At 44.7% G+C, this 24135-nt stretch overlaps 1 protein-coding gene across 1 annotated transcript in view; it reads left to right on the plus strand.

Annotated features, from left to right (window-relative positions):
- Positions 1 to 24135, plus strand: part of PKHD1L1 (PKHD1 like 1) — a 513959-nt gene that overhangs the window by 36285 nt on the left and 453539 nt on the right. Inside the window, exons 7-11 of the mRNA XM_078766275.1 lie at positions 1148 to 1241; positions 1421 to 1474; positions 4606 to 4685; positions 19318 to 19360; positions 22486 to 22556. Coding sequence (XP_078622401.1) covers positions 1148 to 1241; positions 1421 to 1474; positions 4606 to 4685; positions 19318 to 19360; positions 22486 to 22556 — 342 coding nt within the window. The remainder of the gene's footprint in view (positions 1 to 1147; positions 1242 to 1420; positions 1475 to 4605; positions 4686 to 19317; positions 19361 to 22485; positions 22557 to 24135) is intronic.

A 24135-nucleotide genomic window follows, 5' to 3' on the forward strand; every position in this document is an offset into this window, starting at 1 on the left:
GAGATGAACCTGGCGTATGTCGGAGAGGTATGATTTGATCCAAGAGAGGGCAGTGCCGGTAATGTTAAAGGTGGTTTCAAGTCGGGTGAGGAGGATGGTGTGATTGATGGTGTCAAAGGCGGCGCTGAGGTCGAGGAGGATGAGAATGTTGAGGTTGCCAGCGTCAGAGGAGAGGAGAAGGTCGTTGGTGATTTTGCAGTTTCAGTACTGTGGTTGGAGCGGAATCTGGATTGGAATGTTTCATACAGGTTATTGGCAGAGAGGTGATGTTTAAGTTGAGTGGCTACAGCATGTTCCAAAACTTTTGACAGAAAGGGTAGGTTGGAGATGGGTCTGAAGTTGTTTAGGGTGTCAGGGTTGAGTCCAGGTTTTTTCAGAATCAGAACAATAAGCCATGTTTAATTTTTTCTGCATTGAGTGGTTTTCGAGTTAGTAGAGGCGCAACGTTTTTATAAGATGGTGTTCATACCACGTGACCTATAACGTCATAATTGTCAATAAAAATTTCTACAGGAGGAGGCGCTCCGATGGTGCAAAATTTCCTGTCAATCGGACCAACTCTTGCTGAGAAAATGAATTTTTTTAAATGCAGACACTTACGTACGCACGCTCCCGATTGCTTAACCCCACTTTTCGCTTCGCGAGCGCAGGGTTAGGGTTAGGGTTGGGGTTGGGGTTAGGAGAAACGAATGTTGGGATCCTGTGAGCAAAATGGTTACGATTTTACCAGGTTACGATTACGATTAACAACCCTAACCCTAACCCTAACAAAAGCACAACCAATTCAATGGTTTGTTGAAAAATCCAAACACGAAAACTCTAACATTCCAGACACAGTGGTCTTCAATGGGGACTAAAATAGGCCATGTGCACTCAGATATTAAATTTCACACTCCACTGCTAAAACTTTAGATTCTTTAGATTTTGTTTGTCCTCTTTTTAGGTAAACTCCTTAAGTTGATTGTGCCTTTGCATGTTCCACCCTCTCAATAAGCCTTTTGCATTTTATTGATTAAAAAAGGAAATTGCACTTTATTTTCTGATCATTAGTATTTCTTAGTGCACTGACCAATTGAGCAAACATCAGCAAGTGGAAACAACATGCCTTTTGAGTTGTGAGGCTCAGAATGGACTATTGTTTGTGAAGGTTCACTGGTGACCCTACATGGACTCATCATGACCAACATGTATGGAAACAACATGGCTCATAGCTCGAATGGCAAGAAAACTCGCCTCCTGCGGTAAGCATGTCAGCAGTGGCTGTTCTCTATGATGCTGAATATATTTCAAAGACCATTTGGGTCATCACAACGTCACATCGTATTAACTATTACTGTGTTGTGTACAGCTGCTATGACTTTATTCCAAATGATCTCTGTTGAGTTTTTTACATGTTGTTTTGTGCCTGCTCTTGCATCAGGGCCTATGCTGGTGGAATGCCCTGTGAGCTGTTAAAGCCAAACTCAGACACACTGTGAGTGTTTCTATTCCACTTGCTGCATGCCATTTAAACATGGTGCTTATTTAAATGAAAACAAATCTGCTTTTGGGCATATCCATGAAAGGTGAAATGAAATGTCACATCCATTATGGCACTTTATCACCCTTACCGCACCTAAGCCAAAGGATGGCAGTAAATTGTTATGCAAGAGTTCCTGAGCATTACAGCATTCTCACAAAAAAATGCGAGCCTGCTTAGTTTCCCAACTCTCCTTACCAGCATATTTCGTTTCCCAACTCCCTTACCAGTATATTTAGATTCCCAACTCCCTTACCAGCATATTTAGTTTCCCAACTCTCCTCACCAGCATATTTAGTTTCCCAACTCTCCTTACCAGCATATTTAGTTTCCCAACTCTCCTCACCAGCATATTTACTTTCCCAACTCTCCTTACCAGCATATTTAGTTTCCCAACTCTCCTCACCAGCATATTTACTTTCCCAACTCTCCTAACCAGCATATTTAGTTTCCCAACTCTCCTTACCAGCATATTTAGTTTCCCAACTCTCCTCACCAGCATATTTACTTTCCCAACTCTCCTTACCAGCATATTTAGTTTCCCAACTCTCCTTACCAGCATATTTAGTTTCCCAACTCTCCTTACCAGCATATTTAGTTTCCCAACTCTCCTTACCAGCATATTTAGTTTCCCAACTCTCCTTACCAGCATAGTTAGTTTCCCAACTCTCCTTACCAGCATAGTTAGTTTCCCATCTCTCCTCACCAGCATATTTAGTTTTCCAACTCTCCTTACCAGCATATTTAGTTTCCCAACTCTCCTTACCAGCATATTTAGTTTCCCAACTCTCCTTACCAGCATATTTAGTTTCCCAACTCTGCTTACCAGCATAGTTAGTTTCCCAACTCTCCTTACCAGCATATTTAGTTTCCCAACTCTGCTTACCAGCATAGTTAGTTTCCCAACTCTCCTCACCAGCATATTTACTTTCCCAACTCTCCTAACCAGCATATTTAGTTTCCCAACTCTCCTTACCAGCATATTTACTTTCCCAACTCTCCTTACCAGCATATTTACTTTCCCAACTCTCCTTACCAGCATATTTAGTTTCCCAACTCTCCTTACCAGCATATTTAGTTTCCCAACTCTCCTTACCAGCATATTTAGTTTCCCAACTCTCCTTACCAGCATATTTAGTTTCCCAACTCTCCTTACCAGCATAGTTAGTTTCCCAACTCTCCTTACCAGCATAGTTAGTTTCCCATCTCTCCTCACCAGCATATTTAGTTTTCCAACTCTCCTTACCAGCATATTTAGTTTCCCAACTCTCCTTACCAGCATATTTAGTTTCCCAACTCTCCTTACCAGCATATTTAGTTTCCCAACTCTGCTTACCAGCATAGTTAGTTTCCCAACTCTCCTTACCAGCATATTTAGTTTCCCAACTCTGCTTACCAGCATAGTTAGTTTCCCATCTCTCCTCACCAGCATATTTAATTTTCCAACTCTCCTTACCAGCATATTTAGTTTCCCAACTCTCCTTGCCAGCATATTTAGTTTCCCAACTCTCCTTACCAGCATATTTAGTTTCCCAACTCTCCTTACCAGCATAGTTAGTTTCCCAACTCTCCTTACCAGCATATTTAGTTTCCCAACTCTCCTTGCCAGCATATTTAGTTTCCCAACTCTCCTTACCAGCATATTTAGTTTCCCAACTCTCCTAACCAGCATAGTTAGTTTCCCATCTCTCCTCACCAGCATATTTAGTTTTCCAACTCTCCTTACCAGCATATTTAGTTTCCCAGCTCTCCTTACCAGCATAGTTAGTTTCCCAACTCTCCTTACCAGCATAGTTAGTTTCCCATCTCTCCTCACCAGCATATTTAGTTTTCCAACTCTCCTTACCAGCATATTTAGTTTCCCAACTCCCTTACCAGCATATTTATTTTCCTAACTCTCCTCACCAGCATATTTATTTTCCTAACTCTCCTTACCAGCATATTTAGTTTCCTAACTCTCCTCACCAGCATATTTATTTTCCTAACTCTCCTCACCAGCATATTTAGTTTCCCATCGGTCGTTACCAGCATATTTATTTTCACAACCCTCCTTACCAGCATATTTCGTTTCCCAAATAACTCTACAACTTCATGACATGTGGTTAAATGTATTATGTCTGTTCGAATGGACATATCCTTCTACCACCATTCAAATATTCAATGTACAGCTTGATCCTCTTTCCATCATTTCCCATTAAGTTGAGGTTGGCGGCTCATTTAGCATGTATCCTTGGCCCAAATCTTTCATAATTTGGCTGTCCTTGCATGACGTTTGACTGAAGGTGGGAAGAATTTGGATTTGATGCCAAAAATTTCTCACCTATGTCTCTCTCTCTCTCTCTCTCTCTCTGCATGGTGCTCCTCTTGAATGGAGGTTCAGTGCTGCCAAAGCAGCCCCACAGAAAACGTTACACTGGGTTGTTTGCCAATGCCTTCCCAGCAGTAGTCAGGACAGAAATTGGATTTTTTTTTGGCTTTATTGGAATGCCTGTGGTAATGTGTGTACTCTTCGCGAAAGACACCATGATGGGATCCTTTACCATGGATGGCATACTCCTTGATGCAACACACTATCTTCAAAGCACCAGAATGGGAGTTTATCATTGCATCAAAAATGGAACCCAGGTTTTACAGGTAAAGGCAAGGGCACTGCAACATACTACCTCTGCACTACCCTGCGGAGGACAGATGGTGCTGAGTTCATGAGGGCATGTAATTGTGGAATGGCTTCCAACCTATTGACATCACATGTTTACCGCAAGGAATTGCAGGTTAAAGACAGGTCAGTTTATTTCAATATGGTGGACATTAGACTTGTTTCAAAGGAGAGAGACATCAATGGTACTCTTTTGCTGTATTCGTTGATTGCCAAAAACCAGCCAGTTCTTGGAAGATGTTCCTCATGGGATAAAAATTAATAATCTTACAATATTGCAATTTACACCAGGAATCAAAGCCTGTATTTTAGTTTTTACCAATGTAAAACCTGTGATGTAATTGAGGATCATGTCAGTTGGTATCCAGTTTTTATGGTAATCGTGAGTGGAGTTACGTGTGAAGGTGATTCATGTTTCTTGTTGTTCCAGATATCGGTTGGAATTGGGCGGGGAGGACGGCACCAGTGACTCGGGATACATGACATGCAGGATAACTGGCACATATATCGGTATGTAGATTGCTCCAATTCCGCATGGTACATTCTGTGACAAAATATTTTACTTTTACCAAACACTTTCACAAATTGAAGAATATTCAGTTGGCTGAGCATTGCTATTTCATGGAACTCACCTTTATGCTCTATATGTTTTGTGATCATCTTTTAAAAGCATAGAATATGACGTATTATAAAAGTAGTGTGAAAAAAGAAGAAGAAGAAGAACGAATAGCAAGTCATGACAAAATTTATGATCTGAAAATATCAAGCCTGTTGAAATTCACAATCGCAGCTGTGTAATATATATATATATATATATATATATATATATATATATATATATATATATATATATAGATAGATAGATAGATAGATAGATAGATAGATAGATATATATCCAACAGTGAACTGTTTTAAACAACTACATGTGGCAACTCCATATATACAGACTTGGCATTTAATATGGAATATTTTTTTTGTGGGGGGTGAACTTACTTTTCAAGATGTCTAAGAACCAAAAGTTCATTGGAATTATGTTGAAATTATTCTAGATTTTGTTAATGTGACCTTTAAAAGAAACAAAAACCACATTTGACATTTCAAAACAAATAAATTGATCCTTGAAAGTGATGTAAACTGATATCAAACTCAATTCATGGACAGTACTGTGTTAAACTTCTGTACGTTTTCCAGAAGTATCTCTTTATTTTGCACATTAGCCAAAATTTTTTAAAACAAAAACAAAAGTTAAATTACGACTGGGATTACGGACAGTAAAATTACAGTTCAGTACTTCGTGTAACCCCCACGAGCATTCAGGAGAGCACGGACACGTCGAGGCATGCTGTTCACGAGATTTGCCAAGGTTTGGACAGGAATCGCTTGCCATGCAGTGACAATAGCCTGCTGCAATTCACGCACAGAGGTCGGCTGCTGGTCCAAGTGGTCGATTTGACGCGTTAATTCTGCCCACAAGTTCTCTATCGGATTCATATCCGGGGACATGGCAGGCCACTCCATATGCTCTACACCACGGTCAGCAAGAAAGTGTTGGATCATGCGAGCACGATGAGGCCATGCATTGTCATGGAAGACAAAGTTTCCTCGAAAGGCTGCATGGGCAAATGGAAGCAATGTTTCTTCCAGAATGGCCCTGTACTTGAACTGGCTCAGGTTTCCATTCAGAACAACCAGGTCAGTTTTGCCCCCTGCATGAAAAGCAACCCAAACGGTCACCCCACCACCTCCAGCTTGGACTTTTGGCACTATACAATCTTTGTTGTAGGCTTCATGCACTTGTCTGCGCACTCGGAAGCGGCCATCTTGACGACAGACCAGAAATCTAGACTCGTCACTGAAGATCACGTGATTCCAGTGTCCTGGCTGCCATTGACGGTGCTCTCTGGCCCACTGCAATCGGCGCTGGCGATGTTGTCTGGTCAGGCGTGGCTTTCTCAGGGGACGCCTGGCACGATAGCCTGCTTGAACCAGTCGTTGGTTGACTAGCCTTCTGGATGCAGGCACATTTGTCAGTTGCTGCCTCTCAGCCCTAAGCCGATTAGCTGACGTGGTACGGCCATTGCGGACTAACCGGTGCAGCTGGCGATCATCCCTACTTGTGGTTCTGCGGGGACGTCCTGGCCTCGGTATTGGAGTAGGGACACGCCTCTGAGCATTTCGTTTCAGGATCTGTACCCCGGTTTAGAATAGGTACACCGTATCCCTACGCATCGTAAGAGGCGACCAAGGGTTGGCGTCAGGAAGGGCATCCGTACATAAAAACATTGCCTCAAACAGGGAACCATGATTGTCATGGGGCCCGCAAGGCTAACCCCCGCTCTCGCGGGGAAAATTGCCTTAAAACGATCATTCATATTTCATTTATTATCTTTGACACCTGACCTTGAGTGATGCCATACTGCCGAGCAATAGCACGCTGTTTCATGCCGTAATTTCGTAAAGCCACCACTCCATGACAAACAGCATTGTCGAGTTGACGGACCATCTCCAGAGGAAGCGGCAATAACTTTTGGAGACGTGCAGCAGTTGTTTTCCACTAATACAGAACACAACAACCCTTGTTCACCCGACTGTGAAGCCAATCATCAAATGCACCTGTCCGTACATTTTGCCACGCCACCTGTGATATAATCCTGTTATTGCCTTCTTGCTGCGACAGACAATCAGTGACATGGTTCTTTTAACAAATAAATCACCAAAGTGTAAAATAAACTCACCAGATTGATATACTGAGTTAAGAAAGTAAACCCAAGTCAAGAAAAAAAAAAATTCCATATTAAATGCCAAGTCTGTATATTACACATATGTATGTATAATATATATATACACATATGTACACATATGCACATATACAGACTTGGCGTTTAATATGGAATATTTTTTTTTACTTGACTTGGGTTTACTTTCTTAACTCAGTATATCAATCTGGTGAGTTTCTTTTACACTTTGGTGATTTATTTGTTAAAAGAACCATGTCACTGATTGTCTGTCGCAGCAAGAAGTCAACAACAGGATTATATCACAGGTGGCGGGGCAAAATGTACGGACAGGTGCATTTGATGATTGGCTTCACAGTCGGGTATACAAGGGTTGTTGCGTTCTGTATTAGTGGAAAACAACTGCTGCAAGTCTCCAAAAGTTATTGCCGCTTCCTCTGGAGATGGTCCGTCAACTCGACAATGCTGTTTGTCATGGAGTGGTGGCTTTACGAAATTATGGCATGAAACAGCATGCTATTGCTCAGCAGTATGGCATCACTCAAGGTCAGGTGTCAAAGATCCTGAAACAAAATGCTCAGAGGGGGGTGTCCCTACTCCAATTCCGAGGCCAGGACGTCCCCGCAGAACCACAAGGAGGGATGATCGCCAGCTGCACCGGTTAGTCCGCAATGGCCGTACCAATTCAGCTAATCGGCTTAGGGCTGAGTGGCAGTAACTGACAAATGTGCCTGTATCCAGAAGGCGAGTCAACCAACGACTGGTTCAAGCAGGCTATCGTGCCAGACGTCCCCTGAGAAAGCCACACCTGACCAGACAACACCGCCAGCGCCGATTGCAGTGGGCCAGAGAGCACCGTCAATGGCAGCCAGGACACTGGAATCACGTGATCTTCAGTGATGAGTCTATATTTCTGGTCCATCGTCTAGATGGCCGCGTCCGAGTACACAGACAAGTACATGAAGCCTACAACAAACATTGTATAGTGCCAAGAGTCCAAGCTGGAGGTGGTGGGGTGACCGTTTGGGCTGCTTTTCAAAAACAACAACAACATGCATTTTAAAGGCCATTTTCCCTGCTCGAGCGGGGGTTAGCCTTGCGGTCCCCATGACAATCTTCTCCATTTTGCCCTATTTTCTGCATCTCTCCTTGTTAACCCCCTTGCCCGCATTTCTTCTTCTACCATCTTTAGCCAAGTCTTTCTCGGTCTTCCCCGTCTTCTACTTCCTTCTACATTCATTTCCATCACTCTTCTCAACCAGTCACTTTCATCCTTCCTCAACACATGACCAAACCATCTCAACCTGTTCCTCTTCACAGCATCAATCACAGGCTCTATTCCCATCATCTTTTGCAATTCATCATTTGTCTTCCTCTCTCTCAACGATACTCCGCACATCCGTCGAACCATTCGCATTTCCACCCTTTGCAACCTTCGTTGCTGCTCTACGTTCATTACCCATGTCTTGCTCCCATAAATCATAACACTTCTCACACCACCCTTAATCATAACACTTTTCATGCAGGGGGCAAAACTGACCTGGTTGTTCTGAATGGAAACCTGAACCAGTTCAAGTACAGGGCCATTCTGGAAGAAACATTGCTTCCATTTGCTTGTGCAGCCTTTCGAGGAAACTTTCTCTTCCAAGATGACAATGCACGGCCTCATCGTGCTCGCATGATCCAACACTTTCTTGCTGACCGTGGTGTAGAGCATATGGAGTGGCCTGCCATGTCCCCGGATATGAATCCGATGGAGAACTCGTGGGCAGAATTAACGCGTCAAATCGACCACTTGGACCAGCAGCCAACCTCTGTGCGTGAATTGCAGCAGGCTATTGTCACTGCATGGCAAGCGATTCCTGTCCAAACCTTGGCAAATCTCGTGAACAGCATGCCTCAACGTGTACGTGCTCTCCTGAATGCTCGTGGGGGTTACACGAAGTACTGAACTGTAATTTTACTGTCCGTAATCCCAGTCGTAATTTAACTTTTGTTTTTGTTAAAAATTTTTTTGGCTAATGTGCAAAATAAAGAGATACTTCTGGAAAACGTACAGAAGTTTAACACTACTGTCCATGAATTGAGTTCGATATCAGTTTACATCACTTTGAAGGATCAATTTATTTGTTTCGAAATGTCAAATGTGGTTTTTGTTTCTTTTAAAGGTCACATTAACAAAATCTAGAATAATTTCAACATAATTCCAATGAACTTTTGGTTCTATGACATCTTGAAAAGTTACTTCAACCCCACAAAAAAAAAAATTCCATATTAAATGCCAAGTCTGTATATTGTTAGTTTTGAGATGTGTACAGTGAGTCCAAAAATGTTAAAGGTTTGCCCCTCATAGATAGTCACACGAGCAACACGTAGCCTCATTTGTAGTATACTAGTATAGTTATTTCTTAGTGTATGTGAGAATAGGCAATTTCCTCTGTTAGTTCTACGTTGTGTAAAGACAGGAGGATAGGCCCTACTTCTTCCAACCATTATACGTCCATAGGCTCGATCCATTGCGGCTAAAGCCCTGGTTGTGTTGGGCGCAAGTTAACACGAGGTTGGCCTCGGAAGGTGGGGGCGGCGTCAGAAGCGATGATGGTGAGTACAAGCCGCCAATCAGGGCTTACAGTGTGGGGTAGCAGCACTGCGTCATAGGGTGTGGTGAGAGGGTTCCAGAATGCGCAGGGCGTACCTATAAAAGCCATCACGCAAAGCCCCCTAGAGGACTTGTACGACGGAGGGCTTACGGCAAGGACTTGCACCAGTAGCGCGAGAGGACTTTGCATTAGAGGAACGAAGGACTTGCTCATTGGGAGAACCGCTGCGCAAAAGCCCTCGACAGGACTCGCGTTGTACTGCCTGATGAACTTGACCATTGCACGGGAACGCGCGCTAACCAACACCAAGCGTATTGAAGAAGAGGAGTTGGTCGCTACATATACGCGGGCGCAGCCAGGCACGTTTCTAACGAAATAGCGCATTTCAGCCGAGCGAGTGAACGAGCCTGAGTAACCGCCAGCCGCGCTAAATTCCGCCCTCTACCGTTCGCCCCGATAATTCCTTCGTTCGAGAGACACGCTATGAGTCCCTGCCTTCGCCTGCTTCCATCTTCGCGGGATGTGCCGGGGACCGTGGAGAGCCGGACGAGGACCATCCCTGGACGCGTTGGGGAACACCTGCCCATCTGCAATACCCCGTGTGAGTGTGAGACGGGTTCGTTGTCCCAGGGATAAGTAAGACTGCTTAAGGATTGCTCTGTGTCTCTTCGTCCTTGAACCTGTATATACGTGTGGGAATAATTAAACCCGTCTGTTCTTCCTTTCTTCTTGATTCGATAGCTTCTGTGATTTCTCCATTTGATTATGCGTGGCACGAATAAGATCGCTCCAATCAGGTTCCAACATCTAAGACTGCGCGGACCATGTGTACGCAATCCGCTCGGCGTACTAACATCACACGTGGTTCGTGCGAGGCTTGTTTCCTCGCTCCCAGGGCAGCGCGGGGACTTAGGTACGAACGAAAAGTAGTCCCGAAACCCTACGCCGCCTGTGTCCAGGAGGGATGTAATAAGTCTCGGTTCCGCCAGGCCCAGTAAAGACAAGGGGATTAATCCCCCCTTGATAAGGGGGAGAAGGCCGGCGAGAGAACCGCAACAATATATTTATCCACCCATGATTCCACCCATGATTTTAGCGTTACCTCTGAGATCCTGTAAGGTGCGATCGAGAGCCTCAAATGCAAGTCTGTGAGACATTGTGCACTCATCCCATGCTATCAGCTTGGCCTGCTTTAGAACCTGTGCCTGTCCAGATCCTTTGCCAATATTGCACACAGGACTCTCATTGTGGGCCAGGTTGAGTGGCAGCTTAAAGGCAGAATGAGCAGTCCTGCCACCTGTGAGCAAAGTTGCAGCAATTCCAGATGAGGCCACTGCCATAACAATCTGCTGTAGTGAACGAACTCGTGCCAAAATTAAGTTGATCAAAAACGTTTTGCCTGTTCCACCAGGGGCATCAAGGAAAACAATTCCACCCGAGTCAGATGTCAACAATTGTTTGATCCTTGTATAAGCTTCTTTTTGATCTGGAACCAAGAGTGGTTCATTTTGGTGGACATACTGTTGCAGCTGTTGAATGTCATAGGTGGTTGCCAGAAGCATCTCTCGACTGAGAGTTGCAGGTTCAGTTCGTACAGGAGCAGGCAGTCCACACTGTTGAAGATCCTTGCCAGCCATGGACCACAGTATTTTCAATGAGTACCAGTGCTTGGTTGTACATGGCAGAGGTAAACTGCAGGTTTGGGTTTTTTGACTCTTGTTGTGCTTGATACAGTATGTCTTCTGTAATGCTGTCCTGGTGATTATGCCAAAGTTGCTCAGGATTGGATGGTGAACAGGCACAGATAATGATAGCAAAGAGGCTCCTCATTTTGCTTGGAGAATGCGAGACTGCAGCCTCTTCCGAGGTACTGTTCCAGTGTGCATCATCTTCCAAGAGACCTCTTCTCAGGCAAGCTTCACGGTATGTTGCACAGACATATCGAGCAACTGTCTTGAGATCCTGGAATGAGGTTGGACCATGAATGTTGTGCAGGAGGAGTCTGAGATAAAAGCACTCAGAGAGTTGCTGTGATGAACAGTGTAGACACGACCTAACTTGACTGGATCTGATGTGAGGGTGTCCAGGGATTGTTGCACCTTGCTTTCTTGGCTGAAATGCCTTTTTCCCTTCTTGCCAGGTGTAATATCTGGGCACTTCACAGTAGAGAAGACTTATAGCAAAGGAATCCTGTTTGCACAAATCAAAGAATGCAGTTAGTTTGGTCCGAGGTGGCTGCTGGGCTCGCTGCAGCGCGGTTTCTTCTGTGAAATAAACTCTTAACCCCATTTTCCAAATGGATCTCAAGATGCATAACACTGGGGTGGCGTTCATGAATGGGAAAGTTGAGAATACGCCACACAGCCTCATTACTGCTGATGTAACGACCCATCTGATATGCTGATACCTCATCATTTTTGGTTTCCTCCCTCTGCAGACCAAAGACTGCCTGATCAGTACCTTTGTTGACATATTTCAAGACATACGTGATAGACTTGACTGAGTAGCATGCTTCAACATTGATGTGTGATTTGAAGATGCGTGGAATGAGAGGGTTGAAGGGCACCACCCACTGGTTGTCAATGACAATTTCTTGTTGTTTCACTCTGAGAGTAGTGGTGAAGCCCCCATCACCTGGCTTTCTTCTTCTGTACAAAGGATATCCATCCTGATCTGTCTGAGTTTCTGTAAGAAGAGGTCGGGTATCGTTTTGTGCATTTTCCTGCTTTCATGCAAGGAGAATGAGTGTTGATGTGACCACAGGGACCATGGAGCATGTGCTTCACCACTACTTCGTGCAATACTTTGTCCTCGGTAGGATTTGGAATCTCTGCACTGATGATATCATCTACCTGAGCTGGACGAATCTTATCCTTAAGCCAGACCAAAATGTGGATGTGTGGCAATCCACGCTTTTGCCATTCAATGGAGTACATGTAACATCTGCAATCTCCAAAAACAGCACCTTTTGTGATGAGATTCATAAGTGAAATAACCTTCTGGCGAAACACTCTGGCAAGAAGATCATGCCTGTCTTGGGCTGTCTGACCAAGCATAAGTTCTGCTGTGATCTCAGGCCATGTAGGATTGCAGGTAAAAGTGATAAACAGATCAGGTCTACCATAGTAGCGAACATAAGTCATGGCATCCTGTGTGTACTCATGCATGTAGCGAGGACCCCATGTGAAGGAGAAGAGGGCAGTATAACCAACTGTCCAACATTGGCAGCATGACCATCATTTGCAACAGCATCTCTAAGGTGAACATAGCTTTCCACTCTTAATCTCTTCTGGTTGTGTCTGATGTAGCACAATCGCTCAGACTCAATCTTGGCATACATGTCAACAATGAATTGGTGGAAGAGCTGACCATATCGCAAAATATGACTGTCCATTTGTCTGACCATAATTCGGTAGGAATAGAAGTCATTGGCAGACACTTTTTTCCCATCACGTCTTTGGTGTTTAAAGTGATATCCATCCTCACCTTTCCAGAATATGAGAGGATAATGCAAGGCATCATAGGCCTTATTAGTTTCAGAAATACGAATCAGTTTGTCATCTTGCTGTTGGAGAATGATGTCTCGCCGATTGAATTCTTGTCCAGATATGAGGACAGCCACATCCAAAACAGTAGGAGCATTAAAGCGCCGTGGATGCTGTCCTGTTGGAGTTCTGTCAGCATGGATGATTACTTTCCCGTTTGGCTGTGTTAGATTATGCAAAGTAGTGCGAAAACTCTTAACATAATTATTATGAGCATGGAGCATCTGCTGAAGGGCCAGCACAATTTCCGCTTTGACAGTTGTAATATTTCTGCAGCGTTGCTGTACCTGCTGCTGCTCATCACCCAGGAAATAAATTTGAAGAAACTTTGGGTCTTCATTATAGTTAGGCAGCTTAGCAATTTTTGGGGGAACGACTTTACAAAAGTACCACTTTTATTTTAGTGGTTCATTGGACCATATGCAATAGAATTAGGACCGGAGGCAACACATATACAGTGTTTGGCTTTTGCGCAAATACGACTCGCACAGCATAATATCGAGCAATAAATTTATGTAAATAAATCATCAGCTATTGGAGTTAGACTAAAATCGTAAATACATAAATTGCTGGACAAATTACCTTGAACAACATGTTGTCTGTTCTAAAGCTATATTGTCATTACATCCTTGTAGTTGCGTACATGTTAGATATATGAGAGTTGCGCGAGTCACAAGTATAACACATTTGTATAAACACTCGGTATTATATTAGTAATTATTATTACAAGGAAGCGTAAGATTTATTATGCAGGCATGCATATGTTTTACAAATAACACTGCATGTAATGAAATGCAAGTTAGCCTCCTTGTTGAAAATATATACATAATTGGTTTTTGTCCAATAAAAAGGTGAAGAACACTGTATATTTCTTGCCTCCGGTCCTAAATCTATTGTATATGGTCTTATCGACCACCAAAATAAAAATGGCGCTTTTGTCAAGCCGTTCCCTATTTTCGATAAATATGCTGCTAAGCTGCCTGTCCATTAGGTAAGGGCAAACGCGAACCAGCCAAATGGTAAACCTGTCCCTGAACCTTAAAAGTTGGCATCCATCCTTGTTGCTGCACAATGCTTGTACCAAATGAGGTCATTTGAAAGCAGGAGTTGTACTTTCGTATGTTTGCCAAGAAATGGTGGGAGTCTCTGTTGCTACCAGCTAAAAGTGACTTTAGTGGTTCAGGTGGTTCTGTGAGGGGTGGGAGAAGCACTTTGCCTCCAGCACAACACATTCCAGGTGATTCAGCCTTCCACTTCTTTGCTCTACAGTGTTTACAGATGACATACATTCCACCTATGTGAACAATAGAATCACCTTCATAGTTGATGGAGGAGTCATATTGAAAGGCAGCAAGCCTCTTGTTCTGCCACTTGCTTGCTCTCACTGCTCTCACTGCTGTCTGCCTGGTGCGGTGTGCATCAAGTCGTGCTCTTGTCTGGACCGGAGTTTCTGCTGCCATGGCTGCTGAATGTCTGGCTAAATCAGCCGTTTTTCTAGAAGTTGTCTGGGCCGGAGTTTCTGCAGCCCTGAGTGCTGTCTGCCTGGTCTGCTGTGCAGCAATTCGCGCTTGTGTTTGAGCAGGCATTTGAGCTGATCTGAGTTGTGCCTGTCTGGTCTGCTGTGCAGCAATTCGTGCTTGTGTTTGAGCAGGAGTTTGAGCTGATCTCAGTTGTGCCTGTCTGGTCTGCTGTGCAGCAATTCACGCTTGTGTTTGAGCAGGAGTTTGAGCTGATCTCTGTTGTGCCTGTCTGGTCTGCTGTGCAGCAATTCGCGCTTGTGTTTGAGCAGGAGTTTGAGCTGATCTCAGTTGTGCCTGTCTGGCTCGCTGGGCTGCAAGTCGAGCTTCTCTCTCTGTTGAGGACTGTCTTTGTCTCTTTTGTTGTACTTGTATTGCATGTGCATCTGCACTTGCAGAACGTTGCCTCTTAGGTCCCATTTACGAAGTTACTGAGAAGTGATTGTAAGAAAGGAGAAAAACCCAATTGTATTGAAACGTTAGTGTTGAGTAGTATACGACACCACTGAGTGAAGAACAATATCCGTATGGACTGAAAAACATACGTTAGTGTTGAGTAGTATATGACACCACTGAGAGAAAAACAATATGCGTATTGACTGAAAAACATACACCAAAATCAATATAACTATATCTTACCTTTTGTACTGAAAATACCAGTATTTGTAAACATTATTGAAAATGGCTGTGAACAATCGCCTGCTGAAACATCCCATGAGAGAGTATCCTAGGATGAAATAGCTTTGATTTGGAGGCAGTGCAGAAATGTCAGATTTGGTCCCGGGGGGGGGGGGGGGGGGGTGTGGGGGGGGTGGGTGTGGGAGTGGTCGGGTTTTTTTGTTCATCAGTGATTCTGTGGTGCATGGGGACCCTCGTGCCAAATTTGATGAAGATCTGTTGAGAAATGGCAAATTTGGTCCCCGAGGGTGTGGGGGTGGGGTGCGGTGGAATTTTTTGGTTCATCAGTGATTCTGTGGTGCATGGGGACCCTCGTGCCAAATTTGGTGAAGATCCGTTGAGAAATGGCGACGCTGTTTCAAACAAACAAACAATGAAACAAACAAACAAACAGACAACCTTTCACGCTTATGGCAAATTTGGTCCCCGAGGGTGTGGGGGTGGGGTGGCGGTGGAATTTTTTGGTTCATCAGTGATTCTGTGGTGCATGGGGACCCTCGTGCCAAATTTGGTGAAGATCCGTTGAGAAATGGCGACGCTGTTTCAGAACAAACAAACAAAGACAAAGGTCTTTCCCTCACGGTCCCCCTGTGCTGTCTTTCCCTCGCGGTCCCCCTGTGCTGTCTTTCCCTCGTGGTCCCCCTGTGCTGTCTTTCCCTCACGGTCCCCCTGTGCTGTCTTTCCCTCGCGGTCCCCCTGTGCTGTCTTTCCCTCGTGGTCCCCCTGTGCTGTCTTTCCCTCGTGGTCCCCCTGTGCTGTCTTTCCCTCGCGGTCCCCCTGTACTGTCTTTCCCTCATGGTCCCCCTGTGCTGTCTTTCCCTCGCGGTCCCCCTGTACTGTCTTTCCCTCGTGGTCCCCCTGTGCTGTCTTTCCCTCACGGTCCCCCTGTGCTGTCTTTCCCTCGTGGTCCCCCTGTGCTGTCTTTCCCTCGCGGTCCCCCTGTGCTGTCTTTCCCTCGCGGTCCCCCTGTGCTGTCTTTCCCTCGCGGTCCCCCTGTGCTGTCTTTCCCTCGCGGTCCCCCTGTGCTGTCTTTCCCTCGCGGTCCCCCTGTGCTGTCTTTCCCTCGCGGTCCCCCTGTACTGTCTTTCCCTCACGGTCCCCCTGTGCTGTCTTTCCCTCGCGGTCCCCCTGTGCTGTCTTTCCCTCGCGGTCCCCCTGTGCTGTCTTTCCCTCGTGGTCCCCCTGTGCTGTCTTTCCCTCGTGGTCCTCCTGTGCTGTCTTTCCCTCACGGTCCCCCTGTGCTGTCTTTCCCTCGTGGTCCCCCTGTGCTGTCTTTCCCTCGCGGTCCCCCTGTGCTGTCTTTCCCTCGTGGTCCCCCTGTGCTGTCTTTCCCTCGTGGTCCCCCTGTGCTGTCTTTCCCTCGTGGTCCCCCTGTGCTGTCTTTCCCTCGCGGTTGTCAGCTCTTTCACGAGCCTCGATTCAGTAAAAACAAAACAAAACAAAAAACAAACAAACAACAAAACACACAAACAGACAACCTTTCACGCTTATAATATAGAGAGAAGATATGAATGTGTATATGAATGTATGAATGTATGTATGTGTGTATGAATCTTAGTAGAGTGATATATAGAGTCAGATAGATCTGTATATGTAGGTATTCGACTGTCGCGATAGGGAATCTACCTGTAATAAGTTCTATGGTTAGCCGGATGTCGGTATAAGCTGTATTGGTGTCCCCGCCACGAGGGGGGCGGGGCGTACTAAATAGTGCAGGGATTATGGATAAGGTTCCCTCGTTTGTCGTTCCCCCGGTCGCCAAACCTGTGTCCCTTATGGCAACGCACTCATTTAAACACTTAGATAGGTCCTTCGGGCACACATTAAATAATTCCCCTCCCTTACAATAAGACTTTGTAAGACAAGCAGGCAGCAGCTGCGCAGTACGCTACCATGGGCGACCAAGCATTGAGCAAGGCTGGGAGCCACGCACGGGAGGACTGTTGATTGGCCAGGGGGAGGGGCGAGGAACACCACAGGGCGGGAAGCACTTGGCCAATGGGAGGGCACCAGCGCAGTCAGAACATTCGAGAGGTCGAGAGACGAGGTTCTGATTGGGAACGCGCCAGAATTGACGTCACACGCCAGGTGACAAAAGGACTCGCTCGATGACATTTTCTCTCTCCTCGTGCTTGAAGCTGTGTCTCCTCTCTACGCTGGACTCTTAGAGATATCTTGTCGCTCGGAGCTCTTGGCTGGTCTTCCCTGGTTTTCTTTCGCGCTCGCTCCCCTGGGTTTTTTTGGTGCTTGGTGCTACGAGCGAGGCTGGCAGGTGCAGCGAGGTGCTCGGTGAAGCCTGACGGCGTGCTAACGAGGGGCGCATCGAGGCCTGCTTCCCGCTGACCTGAGCTGCCGTCAGACGACGACCGCTCGAAGCCGGACCCTCCTTGACTACAGACAGATAAGCTCGCACCCACAGACGCACATAACGAACATTTATTTTGGTGATACCCCCTTTGTCTTGTATTTGAAATCTGGTGCGGGACGTCCCAATTTAGAAGTAGATTTTATCGTCGCGTTGCTTGTTCTCGGTTTCCGTTCAATAAATCATTATTTTTGTACATTTTAACCCGGATTTTCGTTTGAGTTCATTTCCTCCAGGATCGGAGCTGCAATCGGATCGTTACAGGTACGCGCTTCCGCTCTCCCTCTTCATTCTTCCTCACGTGCTTTTATAGCCGAATCCAGTTTGATCATCGCCTCCATTAAAGCCGTTTGGTCATTCGCGAGCCCTGGTATTAACCGGAAGGGATCGCGCGACAATATGTATGTGTATATATTATGTATATGTATATGTGTATATATGTATGTGTATATGTATATGTATGTGTATATGTGTACGTGTGTGTATATATGTGTATGTGTGTATATATGTGTATATGTATATGTATGTATACATGTGTATATGTATGTATATATGTGTATAATATGTATATGTGGTCACAACCTGACACAAAATATGTATTTTTCACTTACTCTGTCCACTCCACTCCCTCATCCTTGCTGTTAAAGGTATTATAGGATTAATCTCCAAGGGTCTTCGTGGTTTATCTCAATATCAATTAATAATCTGAAGGACAGCTGGGTCTGGTTTCAGGCAACTAGTGCATCAACTCTGAACAGGAGTGGCAGGCAGGGGTATGTTATTATCCTCTGTGGGGTATATAGATTACAGTAGACCTCGGCTCGGGCCTCAAGAACATCAGAGGAGTAATCAGTTACCAGGTTTCCATCCTCCCGTTCTGTGTGGAAATAAACCTTTTGTTCATAAAAAAAACTGTACGTGGTTATTCAAGGTGCTAGACTTTGCCATTAAGCACGACTGAGTTGGCTTTTAAGAGTCTGGCAATGAGCCGATTGGGAAATGTGTATCGCACTCATCGCCGATCAAAAATTACGTAATGCTATTTTTTTGGGGAGGCACGTATGGGCTGGGTTTAGACCTGACTAATAATTAACATTCGGCCCAAACAAAGCCAAAGGAAGCCGAAAGCAACAAAGCAAGACGGTGTATAATCAGCAGAGGCCTATACATGCCAAATGTGTTAGGCCATACTAAGCAAACAAGATGGCAGCCATATCATTTCGTCTCAGCACTATGGGAGGTGTGGAGTCAAGTAACAGATGTGGGCGTGATCCAGCAGCTGCCAGACCAATCGGTGCACATTTCAAAAATTGACCCACTACAAGAACCCCAACTACAGTAACGTGAAGCTCTTGTAGACTTGCAACATGTCACAGGTAAAAATGCAACATTTAGGACCATGGTATATTGGTATATTATATGTAACCATTTACCCTCTGTCACCTCTTTTGTCCATGAGTCTTGAACTTGGATCAAAATAAAATGCAAATCCTTAGGCTGTCTTAAGGATAACATTTAAAAACAGTGCTTGCATTTCTTCAACCATTAAGCATAGGTTTATCTGTTTGCAAATTTAGAGGCAAAACTGTATTGCTTTAAACCTTTGCCATGTGTGACTATTTTCATTTTAATGAAACTTGATTTATATTTTCACCTTATCAGGTTTCTGCTGTACGATTATCGTGTGATGTCTATTCCGCAGGTCACCTGAACCTTAGTTTCATACTGAGTGAAGATTATGGCAGGTAATATATTTTAAATTTTTTACCTAAATGTTACACAATGATCAACCAAACTGAGGTTGACATGTTGAGTTAACCCTATGTGATCCTTGGTTCATGAACCAGAGATCACAAGTTCAATCACCATGTATTGTGGTGGTCTGTTCAGTGTCTCCCAATGTCCTTGTAATTCTTGCAGAAATACACTGATGTCCCCCCCATGTCCTTGCCCTGCATGTGTACAAGCTCATTCATGATCTTCAGACCATGTCTGAAAAATGTTATTTCATTTGGATGATTGTAAGGCACCCCAACATTTAAGGTGCATGTCAATTTTTCTTAAGCAAAAGTAAATAATACATTGTTTATGAATGCAAGACGCATCTTTATTTCAAGATTACACAAAGTCAAACTGAGAAACTCGAATAAAAATGTCTATAAATAGGGTATAGCAAGTTTTGTGTACCGGACAAGTGGTGTCATGCCAAAATATTTTGATGCAGAGGCAAGGAGATGCAGACGTGGTCAAATGGAGGAGTTCACAACTCTTTATCCATTCATGTGCGTCCCTTAACCGTCCCTTAGCCCATCCCTTATTCACACCATCCCTAAGCTGACATCACAGGATACTATAAGGATTGGATAATGAGAGTGAATGGGGGGAAACACATCCATGACATGAGTGATGAATCACTCTTCTCCATAAGCATCCTTGGTCTGATCACATGGGTGATGACGGCCGGTACTCAGCTCTGGTCCAAAATGCGCCTGGGAGCTTGATGGCCGCCGCAGCCACCCACGCAGGAAGCACTCCCACAATGACGCCGAAAAACGCCCAGGCATGAGCTAGCAGTCAAACGGCCCTTCCTCGCTTCCACCGCCAAGCGCAACGCGGCTCCAGCCCCCCGCCCCCACCCCCCCGAACAGCACCACAGTCCAACAACACCTCATCCGTCGACTTTGCAAAAGTTCCACAAAAGCCCTGAAAGCTTTCCTCACAAGTGCACACGAGCCACAAGCAGCCGAGCCACAGTCAAAAGTGAGCGAGAGCAAGAGACTCTTCTTCTTTCTGCTTTGTTCAAACCTTCTCGATGACGTCACTCGGGCCAATCCCGAGCCCCATCGAAGCACCCGTGTCTCCACGACCAATGACGAAGCTCGGGTCCTGGCCTGCCGGTTACGATCCTTTGGAGGCAGGGTTTAGTTGTCGATCGAGAATGTTCGGGCTTCTGTCGGCAATTATGCCGGTTGTGGTTGGTTAATGGACGGTTGTTGTTATTATTGTAAAAACGTAGGGAAAAACCACCGAGGGCAATCGCATATTGGGGGAAACTAATCTTAACCCCTATCTACTTACCATAGCTTCACCTTCATTGGAGATCCTCAATTCCAAACAGGAAATTAGAGCTGTCTCCCTTGACATATCACGTGCCTTCGATACGGTCTGGCACCCCGCTCTGCTCACCAAACCCTCCTCCTTTGGTATCCATGGAAATCTCCACGCATGGCTGGCGGACTTCCTCTCTTGTCGTAGTCGACGTGTGGCCCTGAATGGGTTTCTCTCATCTCCTCTTCCTGTTCAGGCTGGAGTTCCCCAAGGCAGTGTTCTGGACCCTGTGCTTTTTCTGGTCTTCATCAATGATCTCTCTGACTCTCTTGAAAATCCTCTCTATCTCTTTGCTGATGACTCTACTCTCTGTCGCTCCATTCCTCATCCCTCAGATCGGCAGTCTACAACCTCCTCACTCTCTGCAGACCTGGACAAAATCACAGACTGGGCAAACAAGTGGAACATGTCTTTCAATCCTTACAAATCTCACACTCTTACGATGTCTCTCCGAAAAGACCGACTGGACAACCCTCCCATCCACTTTCTGAATAATCCTCTCCAAGAAGTTCTGTCACTCAAGCTTTTGGGTCTCACTATCTGCCATGATCTTTCCTGGGAAAACCACATTTCAAATCTGGCCTCCAAAGCCAGTCGCCGACTGGGCATCCTCCGTCGTGCGAAGTCCTTCCTTGGCACACCTGAGCTCCTCACCACATACAAGGCTTTCATCCGCAGCTCAATGGAATACTGCTCTCCCCTCTGGGCTGGTGCTCCTGCCTCACACCTAGCTCGTCTTCACGCTGTTGAAACCAAAGCGTTCAGAATCATTGGAATCTCCCACGATGAAGCTAACTCCAAGGGCCTTTCACTCACTCACCGCAGGCAGGTGGGTGGTCTTTCCATCTTCTACCGACTCCTCTCTGGCTTTGCCCCCCCCCCCAGCTCTCTCTGGGCTCTGTCCCCCAAATATTCCTACAGGTCGCACAAGATCTGCCTGCAACCCTCTTATGGTTAAACTGCCAAAATCAAGACTCTCTGCTCACCTTCACTCCTTCATTCCTCTTTTCTCCCACCTCTGGAACAAACTCCCTCACTCTCTTCAATCCCACTCCACCCTCCAGGTCTTTAAAACAGCTGTTCACCACCATCTCTTATCTTCCCCCATCCAAAACCTTGATCTATTCTACCCCTGCTAATTTCACCCCAAATCCACTTTTTTTAAATACCAACTTCTGTCCTGGAAGTCCTTGGTGTCCTTGTGTTTTATGCTTCTCTCACCCCCCCCCCCCCTTCCCACGCCTCCTCCCCCCAAGCCCTCTCCCTCCCACACATCTCCCTGCTCTCAAATGTTATGTTTGTGTGCTTCCCCTTCTCTCCCCATCTTGTCTTCCGCTCCCTCCTTTTATATATTTTGTTTGTCTGGTTGATTTGTTTGTGAAATAAATGTTCGCTCTTTCACGAGCCTCGATTCAGTATACAAAAACAAAAAAACCCCCCCTCTTGTGAAGACGCGTATACAACTTAAGCTCCAGTTTCCCTACTTAATACATTGAGATGTCTCCAACTCGTCCAGGGTCCATGCTTTTACTATACAATCCATCATGTACTATGGTATTTCATCATCTACCCCCACAAACGTATTATTGTTTACCACAACCTGTTGGAGGATTGCTTCGTGGAAATCTAATCAAAACTTACGTCCAGTTATTCCCGACCCTTAACAATAACAAGCTTTAAATGCAGTTATTTGTGATATAACAATGTTTTATATGCAGTTCCTGTTTCCTCCTGTTCTTGAAGTTATTGGATGCTTTTGCAGGTCTTTACCAGAAAAACAGACCTTTCTCCTTTCTGCTACGAATAAGCTTTCCATGTTTCAGACCTATGCAGGTGGGTGTTGCTTGTTGTGATATGTGTGCGTATCAGGTTTAACAGGAAGGGGGGTTTCTCCAGCTTGTCACTATTAAATGGAATTTGGCATGTAATGGAAGGGCTTGGTTTAAGGGTTTTCAAAGTTTAAAAACATTCTGAGTGAAGAAGTGTGTGAAGTGCTTGCATGCATGAATCTGTGAAGTGTGAGTGCATGTATGTGTTTTTGGGGTTTTTTTTTTCATTCATCACTTGGTTTATCTAAATATGTAGGGCAATGTGTTCTACCCTATCATGGTGTTTAACTAACCCTGGAGTTCAAACACAACAACCTCACAAGCTAAACTTGCCGGCGGATTTATTTTATGGCTGGCCACTGGTGTTTCTTATCTCTTACTGTACTTTGTTTAAATCATGACTGAAAATCTGTATTTTTTGATTTGTGTACAGTCAAGGGTCCTGGACCAACTAGAACACGTAATGGAATGAAAAGAACTTTAGGAAGATTTTTTGCTGCACCGGACATTTGCCTTTTTCTTATCCATTATTCTCTCCAAAAAAATTTCCACAGTTTTTGTCACCAGGGACTCCCTGCCGAGGCCTGCCTGTTTCCCAAATTTCCATATCACGTTTACATAGCTTTTTTCCATTATCTTTCCATGTGTGAGGAGTTTAAATGTGTGTATCATCATTCACTATTATTTTTACTGCACATGTTTTATCTGAAGTCTAAAAGTATGAGATCTTTGCATTCAGACCATGGAAGAAAATACAAGAGCCCAGACCTTTCCAGCACAGCTCTAACTTATTTAATTTGACATTGAGGCCTAACGTTTCAACAGCAAAATAACATGAAGCATTGTTCCAGTCTTTGATGAAATTGGACCGAACTTATCCTGCCATTGCATACAATGGTAGCAGCATCTGCTACATTGTGTTTCACCCCATCCGGATGGGAATTTCAGCTGGCTGTCTCATCTCCATTATGGAAGATAAAGATCCTCTGGCATATATATATATATATATATATATATATATATATATATATATATATATATATATATATGTATGTGTGTGTATATGTGTGTATGTATGTATATATATATACACACACACACACACACACACACACACACACACACACACACACACACACACACACACACACACACACACACACACACACACACACACATATATATATGTATATATATATGTATATATATATATATATATGTATATATATATATATGTATATGTATATATATATATATGTATATGTATATATATATTGTTACGGTACGCGGTTAAGGATGGTATGTTTGCCGAGTGGAGGCTCCGCGACCGAACAGTTGTTCCCCGACTAAACCCGATTCACCCAAACGTTGGCCGTATCGCGCCACAGATATTCAATGTGGAAAACACTAAGACGATGAATGCAAAGAGGAAGAAGAAGAAGAAGACGTACAGAAGAGTAACGGGGTTTATTATTTACACACACATAAGCAAAAAGAGCAGTCACGGGTATTTACAGCGGACATGAAAAAGCAGGTAACACAGTGCAAATTACTAGCTTATACTGACTTAGTTTACTACCCAG

Source organism: Myxine glutinosa, chromosome 12 (assembly GCF_964187855.1).
Source record: "Myxine glutinosa chromosome 12, kmMyxGlut1.1, whole genome shotgun sequence".
Taxonomy (NCBI): domain Eukaryota; kingdom Metazoa; phylum Chordata; class Myxini; order Myxiniformes; family Myxinidae; genus Myxine; species Myxine glutinosa.